Source organism: Thermobia domestica, chromosome 14 (genome assembly GCF_964235325.1).
Source record: "Thermobia domestica chromosome 14, izTheDome1.hap1.1, whole genome shotgun sequence".
Taxonomy (NCBI): Eukaryota; Metazoa; Arthropoda; class Insecta; order Zygentoma; family Lepismatidae; genus Thermobia; species Thermobia domestica.
This window is the reverse complement of record NC_137467.1, coordinates 46,518,347-46,529,909: the sequence shown is the minus strand read 5'-3', so window position 1 is coordinate 46,529,909 and position 11,563 is coordinate 46,518,347. Positions and strand designations below refer to the sequence as shown.

Here is an 11,563-nt window from a genome sequence, read left to right as displayed (position 1 = left end):
TAGTTCATAGTAATGGTCTAATTAAAATGAATGTAATCATTTCAATGAATATTTTAACAAAAAATTTAAAAATAAGAAAAATTATGAATAATTGTGTTAAGAATAATCATATTTGGTCTGAACTTTCATTCTTCAAAGGTCATTAAGAAATTATAATTCAGCAATAAAAATATCTTGACTGAAAATAAAAGAAACCTTGAAAATTAAAAGTTTACTCCTTTCGAATAATTCTACAATATAATTGTGACAATATACAGTAATATAAACAAAAAACACATTTCTTGTTACAAAGTCGCATAGTTTTCTAAAATTTATTGCAAAAAAAAAGAATATCAGAATGTAAATAAACGAATGAATGTAAAAATATTATACATATGTTTTAAAATATAATACGTAAGTAAAAACACATCTCAGAAGATTTCACAACAACTTTACAGTAATTTCATTTTATCTTCTGCCATCAGACGTAAAGTTCTAATTTTCAATTTCTTACTTCTTTACTTACTTATCAGTGTATTTTGATTTTGAAAGAGGACATTTTGCTGTGCATTTCAATAACAAAACAAAAGTCCAATATATTTTTTGTGATACATTTTCATAGAAACACGATTGATAAAAACAATTTCATGATTATAATAATTACTTGAATGAAAATGTGTACTAGGATTTTAAAACGTACATTCAATATGATTCAAATTTAGCTCTAAAATTGACAGCTTCATTTACACTTTGGAGTTACAGAATATAATTATTTAACCTTCATTTTCACAGTTTCATTTCTTTGAATACAGATGCACCAGTGCCTATCCTTGTGTTTAATTTTCATGTATTGCTTAACAACTCTAGTAGCATTTGATATTTCCATCATATTATTTGTCATTTACATTTAGGGAACATTTCACAACAAACAAAATAATTTCCACATTGAACAAACGTCACCTGAATAATTTAAAACAAACAACTTGTACTGCACGCTGCTCTACAACAAAATCAGTTGAATACATTTTGTTTGATAGATTTGCATAATTAAACAATACTGTAATCTGTTGTGAAAAATATGATTAGAACAAAAGCATGAAATCGAATATAAACAGGAAAAACACTTAAGTTCAAACAGATATTCTAAAACTAATTAAAGTTATTTTTTCTTATTAGAGCATACACTATTTTAACCATGTTACTTCTTAGAATACTGATTTTGAACATATACTTTAATTTTTAACCATGACTTATTTTTGAAAATTTCTGAATATTTCATCATTACCTCTTCACATTCTGCTTTTCTTGGAGCCTTTTTTAAAGAAATATGATGTTTGAAGAACCTATTTACAATACTTTTCTGTTCTTCTGTCCATGGAACGAGATTTCTCTTCCTTTTCTTTAAGTGCCCAATGACAATGTTATGAGGCTTCTCAGGGGTGGTTTGATATTCCTCATCACTGGAGAGAAAATTAACCTCTTCTAATACGTCTTCGTGATATTCAGAAGCTAATAAATCTTCCTGCATATCAATTTTTATTTCATTCAAGCTCTTTCCTTTCCACTGAGCGGCACTGCCATTCTCCATAGCCAAAAGCAGTTTAGAGATTTTAGCAGTTTGATAAATATCATCAGCAAGTCTGTACTCTGCCCTATGTATTTTATCTGTATGCCCCATAAAAGTTGCTAATTGTTCTATGTCACCTTCAGACATGCTAAAAATTTGTGTAATGGTGGCCAGGTGCTTTCTTAGCCGAGTTGCCGTCAATGCTGTGGGATTTTTCACTCCACTTAATTGTGCGTTTCTCTGCAAAATCTTATATCCAGATATAGGTGTGGAATGTTGAGGCCGACCAAAGAGGAAAGGATTTGTCATTCCAATAAAGAAATTCGAACGAACTGATAGTAACAGATTTATGTGCTCTTGGACATCATTACTAAATAGAACTGGAACACCACGACCTCTTTTTCCACGAATTACTACTCTCTTCAAAGTTTTCATGATAATTTCTTCCGTTGGAGTGATAACTTCTTTGAATTCTTCATAACTCTGGTAAACTTCCGAATTAGTGTACGTTGACACATGCATTCTTTCTAATTCCCCCGGTCTCTTCCTATTGAGTAAAAGGACTCTGCAGAATACTGTTTCCAGAAGTTGCTTATAGGCATTCTCGTCTTTGGGGTTCACTTTTATTTTAGCAGCTGCGGCTGACCCTTTTGAAATTAAATAATGCTTGAAACTACGCAAATCACTCGCAAGTGGTATGATGGTAACTTTGTTCCACTTTTTCGAATTAAGATTGTTTGAAGCTTGGCTTGACACGTCATATTGCCAGTTAGATTCAAGCAAATGAATCATAGTTTTCAGCTCTGCCTCTGCTTCAGCAACAGAAATTGTAGAACTTATCCCTTTGCATTTCATAAGATTTGTAATGGCAATTGTGCAGCATTCCTTTAAACTTGTACATATGTTCAAGGCATAGGTTGGAGAAGAGAACGAATCATCAATTTCGTTATATCCTGATACACTTTTTGTTGCGTTTACTAAAGTATCATAGTATTGTGGTCTTAATGCGTGTTCGAGTTTTGATACGTGCGGTTGCAGTTTTCTAATTTCAATTAATAATCTTGACAGTTCACGCATCTTTCTCGAAGTTACTGGTATATTATGTTGCTCTCTATGTGTTTTAAGATATCTAGCTCCAAATGCACAAATTAGAGTATCCTTCTTAGCCACTAGAGATATTTCGTCTGCTCGCATATGTGGGAATACTCTGTTCTTTAGTTGTTCATCAATCTTCAAATTATTTATTAATAAGCTTTGAGCCTGTCCTTGAGAGAAACGGCTATTTCCTGGATTATGACGACATCTTTGTCTGTGCCTCCACAAGCTCCTTCTAGAATAAAATCCGTAACAATATATGCACGGTAAAAATTTGTTTGCCCCTCCAGGTGTACTAGATTTTCTAACAGGTTTTACACAGGTTTCACTCTTTTGTAAGAAGTTTCCTTTCTTCCTTATGAGACAAATAATATCTTTTCTCTCCTTAGTGTTTGGAGGCTTGTTCAAAAAAGTTTGCACTTCTATTTCTGACGAATGGTTGCGTTCTAGATGTCTTGCGAAGTTTAATACAGGAGTTAGACAATACAAGCAGAAGTCTTTCTCACGTATTCTCTTCTTTGGACATTTACGTGGTGGGTCAGTTTCCTTAATGTTTCGATTAGAAAAATTACTTGATATTGACCTTTCTGTTTCTTGTTTTTGTATGGATTCTTGTTCTGAAAGGACATTATCAACATTTGATTGGCGTGAAGAAGAATGAAGAAAAGAATCAAAAGAAATATCTTTAGATGCTACATTATTGGGAACATAATCAGGATCTTCATCTGTGTCATCTATGCTTGAAACTGAGGAAGAAGAAATGTCTTCAAATTCGTAGCAATTCATAAAGGAATGGTTACTTGTTTTCAAATAGTCATCATCATTGTAGAGCAAGGTTTCAGTTTCTTCGTAATTTTCAGTGGGTATGCCCGGAGATGCTTCACAATTCACTTCTTTTTGTGACTCTTGTTGAGATTTATTTTGATAGTCTGTAAGAAAAAAGTACTGAAAGTTAAGTAAAACATTAAAAATATTGTATAACTTAATAATTTTCAATATCAATATTTTAAAATACTGTACGTTTTAAAAGCCATAACATTCATAAACGTTTTAAATAATTTTGTTTGAGAACCATGAACTCTATCAGTACCTTTCTTGAAATTAGTTTCTTTCAAATATTTATGATTAAAAAATCCAGTCTTTTTTTCACATGTTTTCGATGGATCCTTCCCTTTCATGACGTCTGTAATTGTGTATTTATTGACTTCTTCTTTGTCAATACACTTATGATAACGATAGATAAAAAATGTTTGAAGCAACGAGCTCTAGTTCTTTATGTTATAGTCTATCGTTACGGTGTATGGCAGGATTTTTTTAAATCGTTATAAAAACACTTTTAGAAATTTACAACTATTACTAGTCACAAGTTTAGTTAGCGAGTTCTCAAAACAGAAGTAGACCTATCATGCTTTGTTTGCTTTACTCTTTAAAAACAACAGCAGATGTGATCTCAAGCTTAATTCAAAATTGTTGTGACAATTTCTAAGAAACAAGTGAAAAACCATTATTTGCTATCAAATAAATAATAAATGAAATAGTTACAGGGTGCAGCCGTGAATCAGGTCAATTTAAAAACGTTTCTAACAGGAAACAATTAAAAGATATTTACTAATTTATAACTGTTTTCTGTTTGATGACACACATTCATAATTAACACATAAGGAAAATGCTTTAGTGTGTAGTGTGTATTCTAACTTGTTAAGCAAAACAATAGTTCATCATTTCCTCTTAAGAGGATTTTTAAAATGACCCAAGTCACTGACTCACCCTGTAAGTTTCTGATAGCAAATATGCTCACATTGAATTGCAAATATCAAATCTGGTCATGTACACAAGAGTAACTCAAATGTGTTATTGTATCATAACAAACGAACAAAAAATATCTTTAAAATATAAAATATTTTATTATAATAGGAAGACAAGTCTGGTTATTTAATTGATATAAGAACAACTACTAAAGTTTTTAAAAACTTTGTGAAATAAGGTATTAAGTTCTTTTAAAAAATACTCATATTTACATGATATCTAAAATATTCGCGTCGAAATAAAACCAAAAACACATTATTTTACTTTCATTATTTTCATAATATTCCAGTATATTAATCAACTGTAAAGGATTTTCATATGGCTGTAACGAGTTTCCGTCCAGGGTTTCTTGGAACCAGAGGTGAATGAGCAACTCATTGCCACTAATTACTCACTTTAATATATTACTATACATATTTCAAACTGGTGTGTAGTGAACAATAATAATAGTAACTTAGAATAAAATCTTACTAAAATATTAAAACATTTCTTACAGCTGAAAATAATAATATTAAAGCAAGAACTATTAATTTGGAAATAAGTAATAGTGAAATATTTCTACACGTTTTCTCAGCATCAATATTTTTCACTATCCCCAAATAAGAAAAACCGTAAAAATGATTATTTTCTTATTTCCTTTTTGTCCGGAATATTTTAAGTTTAGTATATCGGTGTGTTTAGTCGATTTAAAAACTTCTCTGTTGAATTCTGTTAAAAATAGAAAACCATTTGTTTAAAGCAAATTAATATGGACAAATCAGATTAATGCATAAATTCGTAGCTTTTTTCCCCTTAGCGCTTCGTTTTCTACTAGATTATTTATTTATTTATTGTTTATTATTATTATTATTATTATTATTATTATTATTATTATTATTATTATTATTATTATTATTATTATTTAAAGTGCTTAGTTACGTATTGAGTTTGGCATATTTGAAGATGGTGAATCTTGTTGTAGAGGATAGAAAATGGAGTGTCAATTGCGAAATGCCAGAACACTTCCAACATATTATTCTCTTTGGGTTTAATGTAATACTCTATATACATTGGGGTTTAATATTGAAACGAAGGAAGCAGAGGCAGCTCGAAATATTTGCCGTGTATATAAAAATCCCAACAGAGAAAGCACGGTAAGAAAATTATTTTAGTGTTTTAAATTAGATCGTTTCAACATAAGTGATTCTCTACGTTCAAGAAGACCGAAGATTGCTTTAATCCGTTTAAATCCACGTCAGTGTATCAATATCAATTGGCAATTGTGGTAAACTATGGCACTTCAAGCATCGTACGGCATTTGTATCTCTTATGTTTAATGAACTTACGGAGAAATGCCATGAACTTTTGCAACCACCTCATAGTCACTTATTATTTTAATTCAAAATAGCTCTTAATAAGAAAATTTCGTTTAGATAATACAAGATAAAGGATTTGGAAACAGGAATGAATATTTCAAAACATGAAAGTAACGTACTATTCTAATTACTTAGTAGAACTAAGAAAACAATAACAAATTACGAACTTTCTAACAGAACTAAAGTAGATTTCGACTCGCGTATCTATCCGGTTAGGTCATCTGGATTCCGAGCTGATTCGAACTAACCTCAGTTTCGAGCAAGTAACCAGTAGCGGGACTCCAAAATCAGGCTCCTTTCCCCCTCCCATACCCCATCGAAAATTTTCTCTCTTTTTGTAGGTCTGAAGATGATGCGGAGTGCGAAACGCAAATAATTTTGTGTATTATCCCTGATATTACGCTAGTTTTCTTGAAAAGTAAAAGTTCTTGGGGGGACCCGTGAAACACTCCTATCTGTGCACTCCTGAACAAAAGTAATTAATAATCAAAACACTACTTAGCATTAGGGCTATAACTTTTTTTTTTTAATATTGCTCCGTCTGAATTTAATACATGCGAATGGACACGAGCATGTCTATACTGCTGTGATTCACTGTAAGAATTCTGGAAAAAAGAAAAGGATAAAACTATTTTGTGTTACTTACTTTCATAATGACCTTTCGATTACAGACATCATTACGAGTTAAAAACTAACTCACTGACGTAACATGTTTTATGTTCCTAAGCCGACGCCAATGTCATCTGTTAATGACAGATGAAATTACATCTACTTGAGTGACAAATAGATGGCCAGCCCATTGCTTCTCCCTTCCACCAACATGCTAATCAGGATTTTCTAGACCGAGTAGTGTCATGTCTTTTATTCACATGACTCCCCAATTTGCCTCACGACACTAAGTTGATAATGAAAATCTGGGGTAATTTAGCCAGGGATTGAACCTGGAACTACATGTACATGAGTCCAATGCTGGAACCACTAGACTATGCAGCCCTCGCCATATTTACGAGTTATATTATGTACATAGTGCGAGAAAACTAATTGTATTAAACAAATATTTAAATCATCAAATTTAACTCAGACTTGTAACCGAGGAGGCCATACCCATTTCAAAATTAGTTTCAAACTTAATCAGAAAAACAAACTTATAACTCTTCCTCCAGAAATTATAATACCAGGTGTTGTAACCGCTCAGAACTGACGAACTTATGGAAGAAGTAGTGCCTATTCTTCAACGGAAGTAACAAAAGAATATTTTGTTTGATTACAATTTCGTGCCTCATTAAAAGAAAACTTATAAAACACATCTGATGTGGACCCTCTTCAGATCCCCTTGTCCCTCACCCCCTCAACTCAGTGGGTTGCTAATTATACTTACAAAATACTTCCAACAACAACAACAATTTCACCAAAACTGTTATTATCGCGTTAAGTGTCCCCGGGTATAAGTAGATAAGCTTGTCGCCTTCTAATCAAGGGGTCCCGGTAGTTGTGGGGCAGGACAACACATCAGGTACAACACATCATCATCATCATAGGCCAGTGTTGGGCAAGTTACTTGTAAAAGTATAACACGTTACAAGTTACTTTACTTTACCTTAAAATGTAACGTGTTACTAACGAGTTACTTGCCCCAAAACAGTAGCTGTTACTCTACTTCGAAAGTAACGCGTTACTTTAAGGTCCGACAGTTTGAAGATGTAAAAAAATCTTACTTCGATTTTCCGTACTACCACTATATTATTATTATTATTATTATTATTATCATTATTATTATTATTATTATTATTATTATTATTATTATTATTATTATTATTATTATTATTATTATTATTATTATTATTCACTTCATGTAGATGCAAGAACAAATTCTTACTTGACAGCTAACATATATGAACATTTTCATATAATGTAACTCTGACTAAAATGCCACACTGCGTTATTCGTGAGGATGGAAAGAGCGAGTTTTCTTTGAAACACGACTCGACTCGAAACAGACATCTTTGAGCTCGACTCGAAAAATTTCCTCCAACTCGACTGGAGTCGAGCCGAGCTAAATCCTGTGTGTAGTTTCAAGTAATCTCTTTAAGTACCCTACATAGACAATATAATTATAATCAATGATACTACTACTTCTACTACAACTTTTTATTATTATTATTATTATTATTATTATTATTATTATTATTATTATTATTATTATTATTTAACAACACTGTGTATAAACATGAAAGATAGACGGTTTGTATCTGAATACTAAAATACTATTTGATTGCCAATCTCGATAGTTGTGAAATCTACGAGTCAAGGGCATTGTTCACGAGCATCTGAATTTGGGTTGAGGGTCTAGGTAGCTGAGTATTCGGGCTCGAGCTAAACATTGTTAAAAGTTATAGGGCGCTAGCCAAATATGTTCAAACTGCTTGGCCTGGGTTTAGAATTGTCAACGACTCGACCAGCTCGGCTCGCAGCTCATTCACTATCGAGCCGAACCGTGCAGATGGCTCATCCCAACCAAGCCGGCTCGAGTCGGTGGTTCACGCAAACTTAGCTCGTTATAGAAATTTGTTGTGGTCTCGTTATCGAGACGAGACGTGATACGAGCAGTTTTCCCTCTCGTGAGCAACACTAAAAGTATCCCATATTACTGCTTACATTTCTCATTGCTTTCGCTTTCCAGTGTAATCAGGCTATGATTTCAAAACCAGTTAAAACGAACTGAACGAGTGAGCCATTTATCAAACTCGACGTCAAAAACAGTGAATCGGTTGGGAACTCGACTGGAGAAAATTACCTTTACTCGAGCCAAAAACTCGACTTGAATTCGAGTCGAGTCGAGTTTTAGCTCGACTAGTGCCCATCCCTACGCTTTAGAAAAAATGGTTGCTTATTATTAATTCTGTTAAACTAATTATATAATAATAACAATGTTGTTACGTAAAATTAAAAAATAAAAAATATGGAGAAACATTACTCTACACCTAATAAAATGAGAACACATGAGCTGGGAGTGAATCAAAACTTGCCGTGTAACTTTAAAATCGATACATGCTTTTTACAGCTGGTTGTTCTAAACTCTATAATCAACGGGACTCTAAGATACGCAAACTGATCTGAAAGAACTCCAATATTACATGCCATTAACAAACTATTTTCTAGTAATGAAGTAGCCTGCACATCAGAACACAGTTTATTCATATTAACTCCTTGCTGTATATAGTTAATTATGGCACCCTAGTTGTTGATAAATATTTTCCGCCGCGGCACTTCAGACACTTTACTTTTAAATTCTGTCCACCATCATCCTCAGCTTTTTTTAACGTATTCGCTCAAATGTTCGAACGGCAAAATATTTTCGTTCTCCATCTTTATAAAAACAAAGCCAATCAAACTAAATTACACTACCGGTACCATTGCACTCGTAGTTCAATCACTGAATCTATTGATTTGGAGCTGACAAAATCTATGACAAAATCTTCCAGGTGGTTGCAATCAGTACACGTGATCTCCCTGGGGATGTCCTAAACTTCCAAAAACATCAATTGGCACTATGCTCTTATCTGTTTCTCACGTAGTTCATGATCCATTCTTCCATTCTGAGAAATTCACTTACAGGAAAGAAACATTTGTTTCCGAAAAATATGCATATATCTAGGTATTGTAGTTATTCATCCGTAGAGACAAAACTTTTTCGTTAATGCGATATGTGCGAAACGTTAAAAAATGCGTATATGTTTCAGGAAACCTCAAACTTATCGTTTCACAGCCAGATATCACGTTTATATTATCTCGAATTTTTGCGAAATTCGGAATTTCTTGATAAATGCGAATAAAAGTGAAAAAGTGGAATTCTTGTTAATTATTGATAATAATAACTAACTATTTAACTTTAAAAAATGTTGCATTTACGAAAAAGCTTGAGTTACTTCATCCAGAAACTGTTTCACTTCATAAAGATGAAGACATCAACAAAACTGAACTGCTGCTTACATCCTGGACTGTGTTTTGTGATGAAAATGTTCATGATCTGTTGGTTGCTTACCGTGCATTTAAAAGTAAGGTTATTTAAGTTCTCAACAGTGAGGATAAGGAAGTTGACATTGTATTATTGTTAAACAGTTTAAAATTTAACCACAGGTTTTTTGCTGCCAGCTCTTTACGTTCCATATGATTGCCAGTCTTGAGTGTTTATGCCGAGAGATTCTTTTCCAAGTATATGATTGTTACTGACAGGACAACAAACTTAAAAGAAGAATTGGTAATGTCTTGTTGAATGTTATCCTTTATCTAAGGATGGCGTGGGAGGAAGTGTTTAAATGTGTGCATTAATTTATATATCTCAGAGAATGCATTAGATAGAATGTGTCCCTAATCAAGGTATATCCTCATTTTTATATTAGATATACACCTTACTACCAAAAATATACTGTTTACAAGTTCCACATTTTTAAAAAAGAAAACTTGTGTCACATTTAAAAAAATAATGCGATATAAATGCGAAAATTGTGAAACACAATGCTATAAAATATCAAAATTGTTTCGAAAAAGTTTCGTCTCTACTCGTCCGAAATGTAACGCGAAAAAAGTAATGCAAGCTAGGTACGTTACTTAAAAATTTGTAACGCGTTACCGTTACAGTTACTTTGGAAAAATGTAACGCGTTACTAGGAAACGCTATTTAAAAAGTAACGCGTTACTCGTACTTGCGTTACGTTACTTCCCGTGCGTATATAAACACACATAAACATACACAATATTTACTGTTGAAACTCTTTTCATATTCATACTGAAAATTTAATCTAAAATGACTCCTTGTCACATTAAGAATCTTAAAACAATTTGCTTAAAATTAGTTAATTATTGAGAACTACATTTACCTTCTTTTCGAATATTCAGAGCTCTTTCCTTCGTAGAACAGTCTTCTGTTATTATAACATTGCTATCTTTGATCATCTGCAATATTTTTCTCGACCTTGAAAACATCTGGAATATAGATCGAAGTTATAAGTATTTCAAATAATACCATAATTATTAGTTTTAGTATATGTATATATCTGATTGAACATTTACATTTTATTTTAGTATCCTAATATCTAAAGCACTGGTCAGGAACGATTACAATTGCGTTGTTCCAAACGTGACCTCATGCATTTTTTCCGAACCAACATTATAATGCTAAGATGACCAAGACCTTTTTATAGTGTTGCCACAAGACGAGACATTTCTAGTGTTTCGTCTCGTCTTGTCTTGTAAGCGAGAAGAGACAGAACCCTTTGAGAAGTCACAGAAATGTCTCGTGGAATGTCTCGTCTATTTTCTCGTGAAATATCTCGTCTCGTTTCGTGTTTTCAAAACACTAACGCAGTTTTTGAATTTGATTAAACATTTATTAACTCAGAATAAATTATTTGCCATCAAAATGTATACCATCGTTTATTATTATAAATGAGAACTATCCTACAAAGAATAGGGAATACCTAAAGTTACTTTTTAATATGATTCTTACAACTTTCATTTCCATTTTACAATCGATTCAAGTTTATTTATTTTGTGAAAGTGCTCCAGATTCAAGTACAGTGTTAAAGCATTCATCGAAATCAGTGTTTCAGAAAATTTCATTCCGGGGGCTGGATGGGATATCTATGTATAAAAATCCTGTTATAAAAGTACAAGTTCTCCTAATGGTCATCAGCAACTAACCATTGTTTCATGATCTTTCTCGTTCCGAATAAAAAACAGAACGTGTCAAGCCTTTTTCGGT

At 32.5% G+C, this 11,563-nt stretch overlaps 1 protein-coding gene across 1 annotated transcript; it reads right to left on the bottom strand.

Annotated features, from left to right (window-relative positions):
- Positions 1 to 250: 250 nt before the first annotated feature.
- LOC145670599 (uncharacterized) lies at positions 251 to 10,781 on the bottom strand. Its single transcript, XM_081739393.1, has 2 exons — positions 10,680 to 10,781; positions 251 to 3,570 (listed from the first exon to the last, which is right to left on the bottom strand). The coding sequence occupies exons 1-2, from the start codon at positions 10,753 to 10,755 to the stop codon at positions 1,178 to 1,180; spliced, it is 2,469 nt and encodes an 822-aa protein (XP_081595519.1). The 5' UTR covers positions 10,756 to 10,781; the 3' UTR covers positions 251 to 1,177.
- Positions 10,782 to 11,563: the final 782 nt, after the last annotated feature.